An 18648-nucleotide genomic window follows, 5' to 3' on the forward strand; every position below is an offset into this window, starting at 1 on the left:
CTGAATGCAGTAAATTGATTTAATCTTGGATGCCAGTTTTTTCTGATAATATTTAAAAGCCCAGATTACCAAGGTAAACTGGTTATTTTATGGAAGCTGTTAAGGCAGGCGATGAAAATAATTCCAATAGTTTAAAACCTATTCTGATTGTATGGATTTACATAAAGACATTTGTCTCTCAAAAGGCTAGCTAGGTTCAAAGACCCTAAGAATGCTATTTCTAAGTAATCTGTTTTATAAATTCTTATTTTAAATGTAAAAAGAACCTATTCTTTCTTTTTAACAACCATTTTCTTTGTAACATTTGAAGAATACATTTACATTTGAGTCAATTTTTAATTTCCTATCACTTTAGGCACGAGAGCTTATTTCAAGAATAGGTTCCATTTGCCTAATCTTCAAAAAAGCCATTCTAATATAAACGTTGTTTAATGTTAAACATATCCATCAAATATAGATTTGAAACTAAAACCACAGATTTGTAAGTTTAACTTGTTTTAAAATCAAGTACATATATTGGAGTACTTTTAAAAAATTATACTACTACACCAGCTTTAGTAACTATCTTTATTCTTAAATTGATAAAAGCATTTAACACATGGGTTACAGTATAAACAAATTAAGTGCTATACATTTTCCTTATAAAGTGACAAAGTATTTTAAGCATTATATAATTCCATTTGTACAAAATGTAAATTTCCAAATAAAGCTTTGGTTAGTAGAACTGATTATGCACTGTCAAATCCATTTTCCAAAATTGTTCAAGGGAAAAAAGCTTCATTCACTAACACAGGAATTTCTTGTACAATCAAAGCTTTTTACTATCGTTAAGAAGGGGGGAATAGTATAATAACTTACAAATCTGGATCATCCTTTTTTCTTCTCATTCTTAAAACTGATGGCCAGAATACCATCAATTTTAAAAAGCATAAATTATGTAGAAAGTCACCTTTATTTTTAGGAAAGGAAGCTGTTTTAAAAATAGATTAGATCTATAAGCTTCCATAACTACTAAAATGCTTTATAAAAGTTTGAAGCATTAACATATTCCATTGGGGGTAAATCACTTTGAATTTCCCTTAGGAGGGTAATACTGACTAGCACTAGTGCTCAGAATCAAAGTTTATATAGTATCTAAAAAAACTAAATGTAGCCCAAACTTAGTATTTTTACAGATTCTACAATGTATGGATTACCCTTTTTCATATGAAAGTAATAAAAATGCTACCTAATTTAATATAAAATATTGGTTTAACCAAATTAACAATCACAAAACTGCAGACATTTTCTAGTAAAATTTTCCAATCCGAGCAATATTTACTAAAAAATGTGATTATGAACTTAAATATATCCTTTTAAAAAATTTACCGCTTATGCTGAACTGTACATTGGTGCTTTTATGATTTTTGAAAATCCTTCTCACATAACTACATTAATTCCAAAATGGAAAAATGAACCATCATTAAAATTCACTGGAGACGAATATTCTTTCATGGAAACGATTTTTAAATATTTTAAAGTTCTACCTTTAATTATTTCAATTTGTCTTTTTTAAATAGATAAGCTTTTTATTTCAATTATTGAATAATATTTCAAAACTAGCTTAAAGAAACAAAATCAAGGAGAACTGGTAAAGCATTCCTTACTTTACATATGATGCCTCAAGTGCCACAGAGTAACATGTCACCGAAAAGAATTTATATTGTTTAGCAGATTATAGAGCAAATTTAAAAGTTTATACAAAGTTAAACACTGCCTCCCCTCTATTCATTTTCTTTTGATTTCATCTTGGCTGTTTATTATCCTTCTACAATAACCACTGTGTGACATATCAGTTTTCTAAGTGTTCTGATTACTCATATATTTATATACCTCATTAAATAGCTTTGTAACATCTGAGAACATTAAACCAACCTTTTTCATTAGATATGAAATATCCTACATTTTTCTCACAAAATGCTCACTTTCCTGAGCTATATTAAACACCTTATAACAGGTGTATGTATAACTGAAGACCCTAAAATGTCGTATACATTCTTAAAAAATGCACAGACAACAAAACATTTTGGAAAACCTATTAGTACTCACTTGGATATTATATAGGTTTTGTTCCTTCAGATCGTTAATCTTTATAATAGGTTATTACTTTCAGTTTTGAACTTTTTTAAGTTTTCTACAATTTGATTGCTATTAGGCTAAAGAAACAGATCAAGTTTTCTGACCAAAACTGGCCCATAGGTCTTCCAATAAACAATCCTATATATTCAATGCAGATATCAAATTTCTGTGCCACAAAATAGAACTACAGGAAATAAACTTTTATTATAATACAATATGCTTAAAGGTGCTATTCATCATGCCTCCATCATTTGGTCTTTACCACGTGGGCATCATGTCTGGAAACCATACCCTACCAAGATGCTTGGACACTTCCCAATGAATCTGCTCCAAGCTATACTTTTGGTCAGGAATTAAAACTTCTTCCATAATGGATAACTGAGACAGGCGGCCACCACACATTTTCACAAACTCAACAAAGGCACTACATGAGACTTCGCATTCCCCTAGTCCAATAGCTGACAAATTTTTGCAACGTTCTGCAATGCGAATTAACTCTTCATCAAGTGGCCGTAATCCATTAGCACACACTACCAGTTCGACTAGTCTAGGGCATGTCATTCCCACACGGCCAAGTACATCTTTGCTTACTGATCTCCCAAAGTAAAGATGGGTAGCAGGTATTTCATACCGAAAGAATGGATCAAATTCCTCTTCATATAAAAAAAAATACATCACTAAGTTCACTTTGGGCGAATGTCTGATGAAAGCATCCCAGCTGCTCTTCTGAATAGTATGGAAGTGTGTCTGTCCAGGATTCTCACTGACCACGTCAATGCGCAAATGTTCTAATCGAACGTGTTTTTCAGAAGATAAAGCAAGCAGCAATTCATCACTTAACAAGTGGTAATTCAGGGCCAGTTCACGTAAGCCATGACACTGATCAGCCACACAAAGGATACCTTGGAAGAAAAAAGACCCATTTACAAATTTCTGTACAAGTTTAACATGTGTTCAAAAATTTAACCAAGTACATGTACCACAAGTACAATAAAATCTCACCATATTTCCCTTACCACAAAGCTATACAATTTAAAATTTAGTTGTATGGTTGAAGGAGTAGAAATTAAGTCACAAACATTTAAAAATCTATTACTAATTTTGTCTACAGGAAAATGGGACTAATTCTAAATCTGATACCTTAAAAAGAAATGAAGCTCACATATCAATTCAGAAAAATCATAAATTATTAATAGCAATATTTTAAAATATAGCATGACTATGGTTTACCCCAGTAATGTAGTGTCATATATTTTAAAAAACTGATTACAAACTCTAATAAGTTAAGCAAGAAAAATTACATGGTTGTTGCAACAGAAGCCACCAAAGGACATGTTTTGAAATTCAAAACCTATCTTAACAAAAATAAGGTAAAACCATATAAAACATGACTTATATAACTAAATAAAACATCTGAAAAAAGATTTCTATCAAATGAGCAGAGTTTAACTGCTAATAGTATAAAATAAGCTTGTCAAATTTCTAGGAAAATACTAAAATACCATTAGATAAGTCAAAAGATAACTACCCAATTCACATTAATTGAAATATACATTATGACTTTTAAAGCTCTAATATACTCAGAAAGCAGTTTCCTCCTAAGTGGTTCCTATGCTTAGGGTACTATGTTTCAAAACTGCCCCAAACCCCTAAGCAGCAGATGATTTACCAAAGGTCAACAATATCTGATCTCCAAAGTGGCCTAAGAACTCTTCCCTGATGACACACTTTACACTACTTGATAAATGACCCACTAAAACTATTTCTTTGTGTTTAGAAAGAAGGATAGGAACAACAAAACACATCATATTTTCTACTTTTTATTATACAAGTATGATATATGAGGTACTATATGTTATCCTACAAATAAAAAAAAATCTAGAAAAGTATTATTTCTATTTTGAAATTGAGGCAGCTAGCTAAAGACAGCACAGCTGGAATTCAAACAAAGACTTAGTGATGAGTGACTCAAGTTCATGCACTTAACTGCTACTGAAGAAGTGACAAGGCTGAGACCACCAGTAAGCCGAAAGCTTTGTAGCAGTGGGAGGATAATGTAGGCAATAGAATCAGTGAAAAGAGAAACTGAATCACCAGTATAAGAGTCACCAGAAGAGGGAGTAAAAGACATCTGTGCCTCACCATTCAGCCACTGCAAAGTTTCTGTTCTCCACAAGGTATGTACATACTTTAAAAAAAACCCTGATCACCCAAGGTAACCTAAACACAGCTCTGTTCTTTGCAATCTCATAAAGCCTGGTAGAAAAAGAAAACGAACACATAGGAAATGATAACCAAAGATGCAAATAAAAGAAACTTTGAGATATCATTTAATAATTACTAAAACGGTTGTGGCAGCCATAGTTCTAAAAGTGGTCCCCAAGATTCCACACCCTAATCCCTGGAACCTGTGAATGTTAATAGCACTCCCTTGATTTTGATATGTTACATGGCACAATTAGGTTTAAAATAAGATTATACAGGTGGTCCTAATATAATTGCATGAAACCTTGCAAAACCGATTTTGCTTTGGCTCGTTGCAGAAAAGGAACTCAGAGAGTCAGACCTTCTCTGGCTAAGGAGAGAAGCCAGCTGAGCCATAGCTATAGCTCTGACCAACAGAACTATGGTGCTAATAAGTTGATGTTGGTTTAAGCTGCTAAATTTGTAGTTGTTATGCAGCAATAAAAACTAATACATATAGTTATAAGTGTTTACTTATACTTAACACAAAATAGTGACAAAGATAAAACTGTTAAACTGTTACACCTCAATAATAAAAAGACAAATTACCTAATTAAAACATAGGCAAAGGATCTGAATACACATCTCTCCAAAGAAGATATAAAAATGATCAATAGCATATGAAAAGACAAAACAAAACCACAATGAGATACCAGTTCACAACCATTAAGATAGCTATAATCAAAAAGACATAACAAGTGTTGGTGAAGATGTGGAAAAACTGGAATCTTCATACACTGCTAGTAGAAAGGTAAAATAGTGTAGCTGCTTTGGAAAAGTCTGGCAGTTCCTCAAATAGTTAAACAGGTACTATGATTCAGCAATTCCACTGCTAGGTATATACCCAAGAGAAATTAAACCATATGTCCATACAAAAACTTGTATATGAATTCTCACAGCATTATTCATAAGTCAAAAGATGGAAAAAACCCAAATATCCACCAGCTGATCAAAAAATAAATGTGGCATATGCACACAATGGCATATTTGACAATAAAAATAAATGAAATACTGATACATGCTACAATATGGATGAACCCTGAAAATCACAATAAGTGAAAAAAGCCAGTCACAAAGGACCACAGAGAGTGTGATTCCATGTATATGAAATGTCCAGAATAGGCACATCTATAGAGATAGAAAGTAGATTAGCAGCTGCCTCGTTGGGATGAAGGTTAGGAGGGGGTGGTGACAGCTAAGAAGTATGTGGCTTCTTTTGGGGATAATAAAAATGTTTTAAAATTGATTCTAATAATAGATGCACTAAGTCAATATGCTAAAAGCCAACAAATTGTAAGCTGTATATGAATTATATCATAATAAAGCTGTTACGAAACTGGTATAGAAATCCACTGTTGGTGGAATTATAAATTCATACAACTCACTTGGGAAAAAAAACACAGCAAGAAGCTTAAAAAGGATCCAGACCCTTTGACCTAGTTCTTCAACTTCTTAATAATTTGTCTTTAGGAAGAAACTAAGAGAAATAAATTGCTATGTGCCAAAAAGGTTCATTTTAATAATCAGCAGAAATGTAGAAACAAGTTAAATGTCCAATCTTAAAAGATAAGGCAAATGTTGGCTTACCAGCAAGATAGAATACTAAGTAACTAATGTTCATTAGTTCAGCTGATAATGAATGTCTTATTTGTCAAGTACTGGTGCTAGGATGGAAAAATACAACAGGAACAAAACATCCTAAGAAAAGACAGCAGATAATTAAACGAGAATGCTGTAGGAGTCACAGGGGAATCAGGGAAAATTTTCTGAACTAACACAATGAGACCTACAGAATTAGAAGGATCAAGCAGGGCAAAAGGTGAGTGGAGAAGGAAAGTGAATGTTATTTCCCGTATGAACATCCAGACATGGAAGAAAATGCAAGCATTCGAAGAACTGACGGGACCTCAACACACAGTACCCAAGTAAGAGAACATCTTAAAAAATGAAGCCCAATAGATAAGCAAGGACCAGATCATACAGGACCTTGTCAGCCTCAGTAAGGAGTATGAATCTTGTCTAAAGCATAGTGAGAAGTTTTGAAGGAAAATGGAGGGGACAAAATCAGATTTATATTTTAGAAAGATCTGGCTGTAGCACAGAAATCAGATTAGAGAAGAGCCAGGCTGCAAGTTAGAAAATCAATTAAGAGGTTATAGCACAGATTGTAGGGGCCTGGACTAGAGCAGTAAGAAAGGAGATGAAGAAAGATACTGTGTCTTAGTCAGTTTGGGCTACTTAACAGAATACCATAGACTGGGGGGCTTGAACAACAAACAGTTACTTTTTATAGTTCTGAAGGCTGGAAGTCCAAAATCAGGGTGACAGCATGGTCAGGTTTGGGTGAGGCCAGATCTCTTCATGATTTGTAGATGGCCACCTTCTCACTGTGTCTTCACATGGTAGAAAGAGAAATCATCTCTCCTGTCCCTTCTTATAAGGGCACTAATCCCATTTATGAAGGCCCCACCATCAGGACCTAATTACCTCCTAACACACCTCCAAATACCAACCCACTGGGGATTAGGGCTTCAGCATATTAATGAGGTGGTGGGGGAGAGGGGTTAGAGATGACAACACACATATTTATTCTATGGTACCATAGAAATTTGAGGCATATTTCAGTGACACAGTCACTAGACCTCTCTGACTACAGAAACATAGAACAAAGATGTCTATCAGGTCCCTGACAACCAGATGGATGATGCCATTCACTAAATTAGTAAAAGGCAAGAGATATGGAAAGGGGGAAAGGAAGATCATTAGTTTGAAGTACCAGTGTGACATTCTAGAGGCACTGGGCCTTTGGTAGCTCAATACACAGCTCTGGAGTCTCAGAGACATCAAAAGTTGGAGGTATTAATATACAGAATGTAAACTGAAGCCATAGATGATGACATAGCCCATAAAAAAAACAAAAAAGGACCCAATACAGAACACGGTGAAGCATCAAAATTTAAGTAACGAAAAGAAAAACCAGCAGATTAGACAGTAGGAAAAATCAGAGAGGAAAGAAAAAATCAAGAGTATGATATCAAAGAGGCAATAGACACAAGTGTCAAATGATGCCTAGAGATCCAGTAACAATGATAAGGATATGAAATGCAGAAAAAGTTTGATAAGATGTTCAATGAAGAAAGAATAGAAAATAGCCCTTAATTTCAACTTAGAGAAAATGTCCAAATGTGCAAAATATAGATAGAAAGAAAATAGGCAAATATGTTCATTTTAAATTGAAGTCCTCTATAATTATACTCTTAAATTAAGAAGTCTCATAAAAATGCTCTTTCTCTTCCTTTCCCTTCCTCGACAACTAATCCAAAAGTTATTAGGTCAGATCAAGCAAGCATATAGTATACTATCGGAACTGACACGTACATTTAATAAAAAACAAATGAACATGGGCTGTACTAGGATAAAGAGAATAATGAGTTCAGTCTCACAGAGTAACCAGAGATGCAAGGCTCTCATACAGTTCAGTGTGGTAAGTGCTACAAGTTATGTTCACAGTACTATGGAAACAATAGGTAGGGTATCCAAACCAGAGAGCAAGAGGAAACAGGAATAAAACTGCAACACCTGAGCTGAATTTTGAAAGCTGGAGTTATCTAGATGAAGTGGAAACAGAAAGAGGTAATCCACAAGATACAACGTACTGACAACACACAAAGTACAGAGAACTGTAGTTACATAGGGCTCAAGTAAGAGCTGCATATGAGTAGCAAATATAGTTAAAGAGGTAGAGGTCAGGGTACAAAGGACCTTGTACATTATGAAGCTATAAAGTATGAACCTTACTCTCATAGCAAACCTATACATACAGTAGATAGTAAAAGATGACCAAGATTACATACAGAAGTAACTGCCAAAACCCATTCTTCTTCATTTAGATTATCATCATTAGTGATAATCTAGAAGTGGCAAAAACAGCTAGGAAAATACAGTCATCTCTTGGTATCTCTGGGGGACTGGTTCCAGGACACACACACACGCACGCACACGCGCCAGCCCTACACAGATACCAAAATCCACAGATGCTCAAGTCCCTTATATAACATGAAATGGTATTCGCTTATAACCCATGCACATCCTCCCATGTAGTTTAAACCTTCTCTAGACTACTGATAATACTCAATACAATCTAAATGCTATGTAAATAGTTATTATACTGCATTGTTTAGGAATAATGACAAGAAAAAGTCTGTTCATGTTTAGTACAGATATACCCATCATAGGCCTAACTACATAGTACACGTCGGCAACAACATAACATTTTTTCTGAATATTTTCAATCCATGGTTGCTTGAATCCATAGATGCTGAACCCATGGAATGTGGAGGGCTGACTGTATTGCAAGAGACCTAGCCATTCCCATCACCAAGATCCTTCACGTGGGAGACAGGAGAATGAGCAAGTAACCTCCAAGAGGGAATCATTTTCTTGGAGGAAAGCCAGGCTTTAGTTATGGCAAGAAGTGTTCTGTAAAGAGCTCAAAGATTTAACACTCTCACTGAAAAACAAGTTTCCCAAATAACGCAGCTAAAAGAATGGGAGGAAAATCAATAGTGGGAGATGAGTCAGGAGTAAAGCATGAGAGAGTAATATAAAGTATGGGTTTATACTTACGCTACAAACCATTGGGAATTTAAATGATTTTAAACTGAATAATACAGAATATTTAAAAAAATCTACACAAGATAAGTTATAAAGAGCTTTTATAATGCTATTCCTCCATTTGATGAGCCTTAGTCCCAAAATTCAACTTACAAAAATTATCTTGCAAAATGTAAGGCAACAACTTCAGCACAATGCTTTTCCCTCTCCATAGTGAGAAGAAAAGCAATTATGATATTGTGCTGACTTAAAATCTATCGTTAGTTCAACTACAATTAGAGAAAATTCTGTTTTACCTAAGGGGCACCTCAGGCAGACCTCATATTATATTTTTATTTTTTTATTCATTTTCTAGCACAGGTTGGACACAAATTGCAAAATAAGATGATTAGAAAATAAGTTGGAAGTGTCGATGCTACAGAATTTATGCTATTGTATTGACATTAAAAATATTTTTATGCAAAAGAAATGAAGTAATCATATTAACCCACCTTTAAGGGTAATGATTATAGTTTTTCTTAATTTGATTAACACATCGATACATTTTACTAAAATGTTATCTGGCAAAAATACAACATACCTGCTGGAGAGACGTGAGGACAGCTGCTCATTTTTAGCAGTTTGAGCGTGTCACTATTGTTGGCCACTAGTACTTTGAGGGATGGATCATCTACTGGGGTATCATCAATCTTAAGCGAGGACAAGGACTTGGAGTTTACAAACACAACTGTCAGTGCAGAGATAAAGTGAGACTGAAAAGCAAAAATAAATAAATAAACAAACAAACAAACAAACAAATAAATAAAACATTGTTTCAGTTCTTACAAATGAGAATTAAGGAACTGTCATATAATACACATATAGTTCATTTGAACTCCAATGATGTATTTCATAATTGGTTTAGGGGAGCATCCTCTTCACTCTGTTCTTGGGGAATATGGTAAAATAAAAAGAGCTGACTATCTGCCATATTTAAGAAGAGCCTTTTTACCTGTGGGAGAAAAATAAGACTTCAAGACTCAGGATATGTCTCTAAATCACTAAATCACACAATCACTGGTTAAGGAAAAAGAAATTCTAGAATCCAGGATGAGCTTACCTCTCAGACACTTCATATTACTACTCTGGCATTTTGTAACACTGAATTACATTATTTTTTGATGTGACAGTAATGACCATTAAAATAGTAGTAACTATTAGCATAATGATTAAAAATTAAAATAAGTCAACCAACTCAAAAGCTATGACTCATTTGAAATATGGAAACTCATATAAAATTTTATTCTAAAATAATAATCATATCTTAATAAAATTCCAAATTTAAAACTTTAAATGTTAAATATTTTCAAACCTATTTTATTTCAATGTATTTTCTTCTACAAATGTACCAATTAATATCATTCCATTTATTATATATTTACTAAGTATCATTTGGACACAGAATCTGACCTAAAGGAGCCACTACAGGGAAACAGGAATTAAAGCATGGTCAAAGTATGTGACTCTGAATAAGAACTAAGAATCCAAACCAATGGACAAAGAATCCAGGAAAGTAAGGAAAGAGAAGCCAATACATGCTACCACACATTCCTCTACATAGCACCTCATCCTCCACCTAGCTTCATAAATTCACTACATCAGTGGAAAGAGATGAGGGCAGGCTAATAGCCAAGAAAGTACAGCTGACCCGTGAACAACACAGGTTTGAACTGTGTGTGTCCACTTATACATGAGTTTTTTTCAACTGAAATAAAAAAAACTGAAAAATCTGGGTATAAGTGGACCCATGCAGCTCAAACTCATACTGTTCGTGGGTCAACTATACTTGATCCACAATTGGGAAGATGCATATGCTAAGGGCCAACTGTAGTTACATCTGGATTTTTGACTGCTTGCCCCTAACCCCTATATTGTTCAAGGGTCTACTTTTCTTTGATTATAATTTCACCAGTCTGCTCTAAAGATCCAAAAAGAAGCATCTGTATACCTCTTTTTTTTCTAATAAGCTTGCTTCTCAGTTCTGTCTCTCTTAGTACTTTCTATAGAAGTCTCTGCAAATTCAACTCACTCTTCAACCTTAACCATGAAGGTTGAAGGATAAGAAAAAAGAAAAGGTTAAAAAAAAAAGGATAAGAAAAAGAAAAGGTTAAAAAAAAAAACCCTACTGTCTAACATTCTAAATAGTAACTGGTGTTCCATTAAATATACTACTTTACTTACACGCCACAGTCAGTATAAGAAAAGGGTAGGGTTTTGATGGATTTCTCAGTAACACCTAAGAAAACAAAACCAGCAAGATACCTTTGGTAAATCCATAAAACTTGGCCGAGCAGTTGAAATAAGTCCAAGTGTTTTTAAAGAGCAATTCACAAGCTGCGATAATATATCACAAGCTGCTTCAGCTGATTCTTTGCTGCTGTCCACCTTTAAAAAGAAAACATCCTTTATCCATATATTTATCTCTGTGCATATCGTAACTTTACAAAAGCAAGAAATGTAGTTATTAGTTTACGGCACTATTACTCCTGAATATTATTAGGACAACTGTCAAGACTTAACTTTTGTTATAAGATATATAATGAAAAGACTTGGCTTTTAAGTTGTTTTATTCCAAACTGACTACATAACCTAATGAAATGCATGGATTTATCTTTGAAAAATAATTATATATTTGGTAGTGGAGCCAATTATACATACAAATACAGTGTCTACGGTACAAATGTTTTAAGACATCAGAATGTGTAACAGAAGGTTTAACTGAATCAAAACCTGAGCTTTAGCATTAATGTTATTAATGGAAATATGAATGTGAAGTAAAATGAGAGCCTCCAACCAGTCAGTCATAAAAACAAGAATCAAATGAGAAGTAGCAGCTCTTACACACTCTTCTGCATAGATGTTTCCTGGGAGAAGGGTAATATGGCCAAAATACTCAAGGATATAAGAAAGATATAAGAAACTCTTTTATCAAAAAGGAAGTTGTTCTCTGGGCTAAAAGGCATCTTAGAATAATTAAAAGTAGTATCACTACTTTTATTTCCAGATTGATGTATAAGCCAAAAACGTCCTGAAGATCTGGTTGTAAAACTGATGTACTGCTTTATATTAAAGTTTCAGAGCTGTTTATAAATTATTCTTTGGCTAAGTTTTGCCACATCAGTGGTTCTCATACTGTGGTCCCTGGACCAGCAGCATCAAAATGACCTTGGAACTTGTTAGAAACGCTAACTCGCATGCCCAACCCAAACCATGTGAATCAGAAACTCTGTTGGTGGGACCCAGCAATCTTTGTCTCAACAAGAGCTCGAGGTGGTTTTGATGCACACAAAGTTTGACAATCACCGTTATCCGTCACTAATAACTGACTAAAAGCCTCTTTAGCCTATCGTAGTGATAAATTAAATACAAATATTATCAGGAGAGCTCAAAAGAATCCTGTGATGTGGTTCTTTTTGTAAATCAGAAATTATTTCTTCAGCAAAAGAAACAAAATAATAAAAACGCCTACATATAAGACAAATGGTTTTATGACGGTTAGACAAGTGGGACATAGCTGAATTTTGTCATAGGGCTATAAAAGATTAACATTGGCCCACCAAGACACTGGATAGAACTCGTCTTTAGGCCTATGAGATTAACATATTATACTCATCTTTTTATAGGATTTACCATTAGAACACTTAAGACAACTCAAAGATGACAAAACAAAGGGAAGGCTGTTCAGGTTTCGTCACGGAGAGGAAGGGGAGAAACAACATATGAAGAGTTCCTGAATTTTTGTTTGAGTCTCCTACCATTCCCACACCTTTGCTCCTCGTTAGGGCTGTCAGATAACATACAGGGCATCTAATTAAATGAGTATTAAGTATGTCCCAAATAATGCATAGGACATATTTATACTAAATTATTTGTTTATTAACTGAAATCAAATTTAACTAGGCAGCCTCTATTTTTATTTACTAAACCTAGCAATCCTACTCCGAGTGGCCTAAATATCTTTACGCATTTTTCTGGGAAGGAGGCCTAATCATTCCCATCACCAGGTCTCTCCTCCTGGATATATCTGGGTGAATAAGCAGGTAATCTCCATCTAAGAAGGAATGACATTTTTGTGAAGACTTTAGTTTTCGTAAGGAACTCTGGGTTAAAAATCATTGCTTTATCTAGATTTAATCTGACCTGTATAACAAGTGCTAGATATAAGCATATCAGTATTCATGCATTACTTTCCAACAATTATCAAGGGTGTTAAGAATTTAATAAACGTACCCATATTCCATTAGTCATCCCCTAAACAAAACACTACAAGCCTCTGTACTCATACAAACCACTGCGATTCCTTAAACTATTCTGGACATCTCAAAAAGCCACTTCATTTGTTTCGTCACTGAATAATTTCCAATATGCTCCTTCCAGCAATGAAAAGAAAGGAACAGTTCTCTTTGGCATTCTTCCATCTACGTTTTTCTCTCTCTAAAATATATTTATCTAAACCTTTTACAATTAATAAGCAAACTCAGTCTCCATCAGATAGAAATAACAAATTTTAGTCAATTATAATCTCCATATTAAAAATTTTTTATATTTCTTTTTCCTCAAATTGTTTGCAATAATTCAATGTGACTGACAGCTTTGGTCAAAGATTTGTGCTTACTGCTCCTACTCCTTGAAGACTTTAATAATTATAATAAAATGGAGTAATTGAGCTCAAATATAATTATTTGTGACAGCTTTAGAGGTACAAGATAATTCTAAATCTTTAAGCACTTTCCCCAAAAAGGCAACATTTCAAATACATGAAAAGATGTATTGATTTAGGATATAAAAGCCACTAAATACATTTTATTTTAAAAGAAGGATTTAAAGTATTACCTTGAAGCTGACATACTGTAGATGGTTTGAATGTCTTTTAATAATCTGTTTGATCAGCTCTGGATGTGTAGCTTTCAAATAAGATGTAGCTGGTTGATTCAGTTCAAATTCAAAACATCTCCATAAATCAGGCATATGAAATACCTGATTCCAGTTTCGGCAAACTTGTGAAGCATGAGCCCGATCAAGAAGAGGCAGATACTTAAATATGTGGAGGATAATGTCCTGAAGGAGATTACCCCAGTCACAAGTCTGAGACTGTTCATTTGTAGTCCTCAATTTCTTGGATTTCTCTGCAGTACCTTCTTCTGATGAATTATGGTCACTATCTCTTCCTCCTCGTTTCATCCTATTCGGAAAAATGCATAATTTTTTCATACTTAACTTCTGAATAGAAATCCAAAATTCATTCTTCTGTCACTGTGTATTTATGTATTTATAAATACAAACACAAATATGCAGAAAGAACTGGAACAGTAATTCCAGGAGAATATCAAAACAAAATGTAATGAAAAATGACAGTGTAGACCAAATGTCATTTTACAAATTCTATACAGGTGTTTTTAAACATTTGTATTTATACTGTACTACTTGGGGAAAGAGTGTTATGATTTTGAAACTAAAGCAAGAATTTATACTTCAAAAGTTGTAGTTGACAAAACGGAAGAGTAATTATAAAAAAAAAGTTGTAGTCAACCAAAAGGAATATAAAAGAGAATATACCTATAGTGACACTTTCTAAAAGTTTCTTAAAAATCATCTAAGGATACCTGCTATATTTGAGTTCTTGAATTCGTGACAGACCAAAGTCCCAGAAACCTCCAGCGAGGATCTAAATTAGCCAATACATCTTTCCATATTGAACAGTTTATGATATGTGTTACTGTCAGACCCAATCTCTGCTAAAAATAGGCAAACTCATCCCTATTATGCATTATTTGGCCTGGAATGTGGTTTCTTCTTCCAACATGTCACTTACTGTTGCAATGTTTTCCCCAAGCTGTATTTCTGAATGATAGGTATGTTCATTACATGCATTTGTATTAGAGAATGGGCTCTGGAATCAAGCTCCCTGGATTTGAATCCTGGCTCTACTTCTAACTGGTATGTGACCTTGAACAAATTAACACATAGGGTTCCTGTGAGGAATTAAATAGTACCAGGGCTTTTGAAAGGAGATAGAAAACTACTGAACTTAGGTATAGTAAAAGAGTACAGTATTAAAGACATTAAAGTGTAAAACAGTAAAAATAGTAAAAATGAACTAATTTTTGTTTTAAAATGAAGTGTGAGTGCAAGAACACATGCTTATGTGTAAGAAATACACACTGGAAGTAGATTTACCACATTAATATAGTAACTATAACAGTGAGTGGGATTATAGCATATTAATAACAGTGGGATTGTAACAGTGGAATTACAGGTGAATTTTTAAATTTTTGCCAATATGCCCCTGTGTTTTATACATTTCTTTTAATGTCAATGACTTACACTGTGATCAGGTAAAAAGGTCTTGTTTTAATCTGTTATTTGTAAAAATAGGTATTGCAGGCTCTTAACTGAACAGAGTAACTTCAAACCACTCACTAGTACCTCTATTTAGTTTAGAGCCTGCAATAGTTTTCTAACAGTCTGGAATGGTGGTGGTTTGGATTTAGAGTCACAACTTTTGAAAAGTATCTATCACTTGTAACTCCGACTCTCTTCCAGCATATCAGCATATAAGAATTTCTGATTCATGTGTGGGATGAAGGATGTGCATATATATGACTCTTAACCAAATATGTCTCTGTAGATTCTCTATCCAGTAGCTAGCAAAATTTGTGGAAAAGGATTAGGAGCTGGAGGGAAACAATGGCAAAAAACCCTGGTCTTTTATGCCATTAAAATCAAACCAGGAGGTCTTAACACATGTGTAATAAACTGCCTTTTCCTCATTGCTCCTACTTCCAGCTATACGAGTTAAATGAAGTATATGATGTATATCCTATTGTCAGGGGGAGAGAAAGGGAAAAATGAGAAAAACAGAAGTGATGGCAAAAGGGTAGTTTCATGGAGGCTGAAACTTATGTGTGAATCTTTGACTGCATTTTAAAAAACGTTTAGGGAACAGGTAGTATAATCTACAACGTAATCTTTAATATAAAAAATCTCTCCTAGTAATAATGTCCCACTAGAGGTTAAGATAACACTGTCATTATGACCCATTTTTCTGCTTTAACTTATCCTGAAGGCTTACTTTAATTTTAGCATATAAAATTTGGGTCAAAGAACAAAGAATTTGCTACCTAGGGCTTATAATTTATCTTCTGACTATCTAAAACTCTTCAGAATTTTGAGATACAGAGATTCAAAAAAGAAATGAAGCTATCTTTATAATTTCTACTCATTATAAAATATTGATTGCCTGTTCCCGAGAAAAATCTTCTAAAACCAGAACTATTCAACTTAAGATAAAATGATTCCTCTTAGAGTATATGAACATATAAACAAAAATGAGTCTTATTCACACAATTATCTTTGATAATACTTTGCTGATCCTAACAATAGATACTATCTTTTGTCTATTACAGTCCTGTTTTAAATAAAGTATATTTCAATACTTTTCTAAGATGAGGGGATAAAAAGATTGACATATTAAAAAGAAGTATGCAACAATGAGGAAATAGTATCTCTGTCTAAATGTAAAACAGTAAATGATCATCATAGAATATTGTAAGCACTTGCTAGATTATGAATAGCCAAACAGACTGTAAATTGTCACACAGGACTTAAACATCAGAATCATAGAATATTAAGCAATGGAAAAACTCTAAGCCCAAATGCCAATAAAAATGGTCTCTGTATTACCCTCATTTGAGCATGTAAATAACAGATCACACAGTGGACATCTAATAAAATTTTTAAATGTCAAATTTTTTCCAAAATGATCTTTTGTCTATGCAAAAAATTGCACTGCTTTTCAAAGTATTTTATTAGATCTACTTACACATGAAGCTCTACTGTATAGAAAACTAAAGAATTCAAAGCATCCACCAGTCAGCAAAAAATTTACATCCGTGGGCTATCTCCTGCTTTTAGACAAAGTGAAACACCAATAATATTTGAACAGGAGTGCAGAGAAAGCAGCTGGACAATAAATAGCAACAAGATTTTGTAGAGTACCAAAACCAGGTCTCTTCAAGGCTCCAGCAGGTCAATTTCAAAATGTAGCTTTTCCAGGACTCAAAAATAATTGATGCAACTTAGGCCACTAGAGTATTTGGTGAGGAAATATTACTATGAAAGACCAAAAAGCAAACAAATGAGAAAAAACTACAGATTAGTTGAGCAGCACAGGGAGTTACTGAACTCAACATTTCCGCACACTGTGAAAAGAGCAGTCACACTTCTGTCAGATGGAGGGCGGAAGAGAACACCTAGCTGTGTGTCCCTCATTGTATTAGGCACTTTTAGCACACTGGGCTTGTGGCATTTTTGAAGCCCATATGTATTTAGCTATAAAAAGCCTGTTGTGGCATCACATTTCCTTTCTATTTATGTTCTGCTTTGCCTAATATCAAAATTAATATGCATTTTTTGGCTGGAATACAAGAATAAACCAGTGGAAAGATATTAACGCTCAGAACTAAAAGGTTAGAGAAAGAGTAATTGTGAAAATTTGTCTACTGGTCATCTAGATAACTGGGAGTCGATGGAATTTTCATAAATATTTCAAAGATGGTATAAAAGACGACTAATTAAAAGATCTGGGCCATTCAACTGGACATCATGAGCAACAAGTTAACAGTACTCTCACTTCTTAGCTCAAACATGCAGACCAATTATTTAAGAGACTGCTTCCTGATCTCTGTCTGCCAACCCACCTGAAGCGGCATCTCACGCTAAAAACAGGCGCAAAGCTGCTCATCCCAAGTTGACCAAGTTTTCCACTTAGCTACGCGGCCCGGTGTCCCCTCCTCCTGCGCCACCTGTACAGACTGGCTTTCCCTGACATTTCTCTTGCGCCTTACCTGGGCAGTCGGTTTGACATCTTAACGCTCCACTTTTTTCGAGCTACAAACAGGGGTGTAGCCCACTCTGGGAAGAGCCTGTCATCAATCCCTGCCGAGGGTAATAAAGCCGGGCGACAGCCGCGACGCAGCAGTGTCGCGGAGAGGCTGCACCGGGCCGCCGTACACGCGCCACGCCTTGTTGTCATGTTTTGAAGCCAGCCAGCGGGGGAACGCCCCCAAGCGGGCTCCAAGGTCTGGGCGCCGCGCCCCGCCCGCTGCTCCCGAGGGGCGGCCCACGCCCGCCCGCCGCCCACCCACGTCGGCGGACCCTCCCTGGTCCCGCCGTCGCCGCGGGGTTCTGGCTCTGCCCTCCGCTGTTACCTGCGGCCGGCAGCGGCTTCCTCCACAGACCACCCCGGGCTCCGGGGACGGCAGCGGCTGCTTCCGCGGCTCTCACATGAGGCCCCCCGGGCCCCGCGCTTCTGAATCCCGCCGCCGCGGCCGCCCGCTCTCCGCCCGCATCCGAGGCTCTGGTCCCGCGGCGGGCGCCAAGGCGGCTCCACCTTTGCGGCTCTGACTGCGCAGGGAGAAGCCTCCTTTCTCAGTCCCGCGCCGTCCGCGTCCTTCTTCCGGGACCCCTCGGCACTGGGCGATGCCACCGCAACGAGCTACCGCCACCGCGGAGACTGCTTGCGCCTCGGCCCCGACACCGACTCCAAAATGGCGCCGGAGGGCCGCGGCCGCGCGCTTTGCCCGACGCGTCTCCGCCTGAGGGGGGCGGGCGCGTGCCCGGCGCGGCGCGCGC

At 35.8% G+C, this 18648-nt stretch overlaps 1 protein-coding gene across 2 annotated transcripts; it reads right to left on the reverse strand.

Moving 5' to 3' along the window:
- Positions 1-553: 553 nt before the first annotated feature.
- On the reverse strand, positions 554-18559 carry FBXL3 (F-box and leucine rich repeat protein 3). 2 transcript variants are annotated; one of them, XM_011378149.2, is made up of 5 exons: positions 18225-18559; positions 13849-14197; positions 11278-11400; positions 9557-9728; positions 554-3020 (listed from the first exon to the last, which is right to left on the reverse strand). In XM_011378149.2, the coding sequence occupies exons 2-5, from the start codon at positions 14194-14196 to the stop codon at positions 2377-2379; spliced, it is 1287 nt and encodes a 428-aa protein (XP_011376451.1). In that variant the 5' UTR covers position 14197; positions 18225-18559; the 3' UTR covers positions 554-2376. The 2 variants fall into 2 exon arrangements, with proteins under 2 accessions (XP_011376451.1, XP_023377887.1); XM_023522119.1 differs by lacking the exon at positions 18225-18559 and adding an exon at positions 17862-17999.
- Positions 18560-18648: the final 89 nt, after the last annotated feature.

This window comes from Pteropus vampyrus, unplaced genomic scaffold, assembly GCF_000151845.1.
Source record: "Pteropus vampyrus isolate Shadow unplaced genomic scaffold, Pvam_2.0 Scaffold332, whole genome shotgun sequence".
Taxonomy (NCBI): domain Eukaryota; kingdom Metazoa; phylum Chordata; class Mammalia; order Chiroptera; family Pteropodidae; genus Pteropus; species Pteropus vampyrus.

Bases quoted from the DNA above. Each gene is read 5' to 3' on its own strand.
- FBXL3 (XM_023522119.1), bottom strand. From the start codon at position 17,881: ATGTCAAACCGACTGCCCAG. The intron at 9,729-11,277 runs GTATCTTGCTGG...TTTGCTTTTCAG, and splicing joins GTTTTATGGATTTACCAAAG to TCTCACTTTATCTCTGCACT. The intron at 3,021-9,556 runs GTATGTTGTATT...TTTTCTTCCAAG, and splicing joins TCCTCACGTCTCTCCAGCAG to GTATCCTTTGTGTGGCTGAT.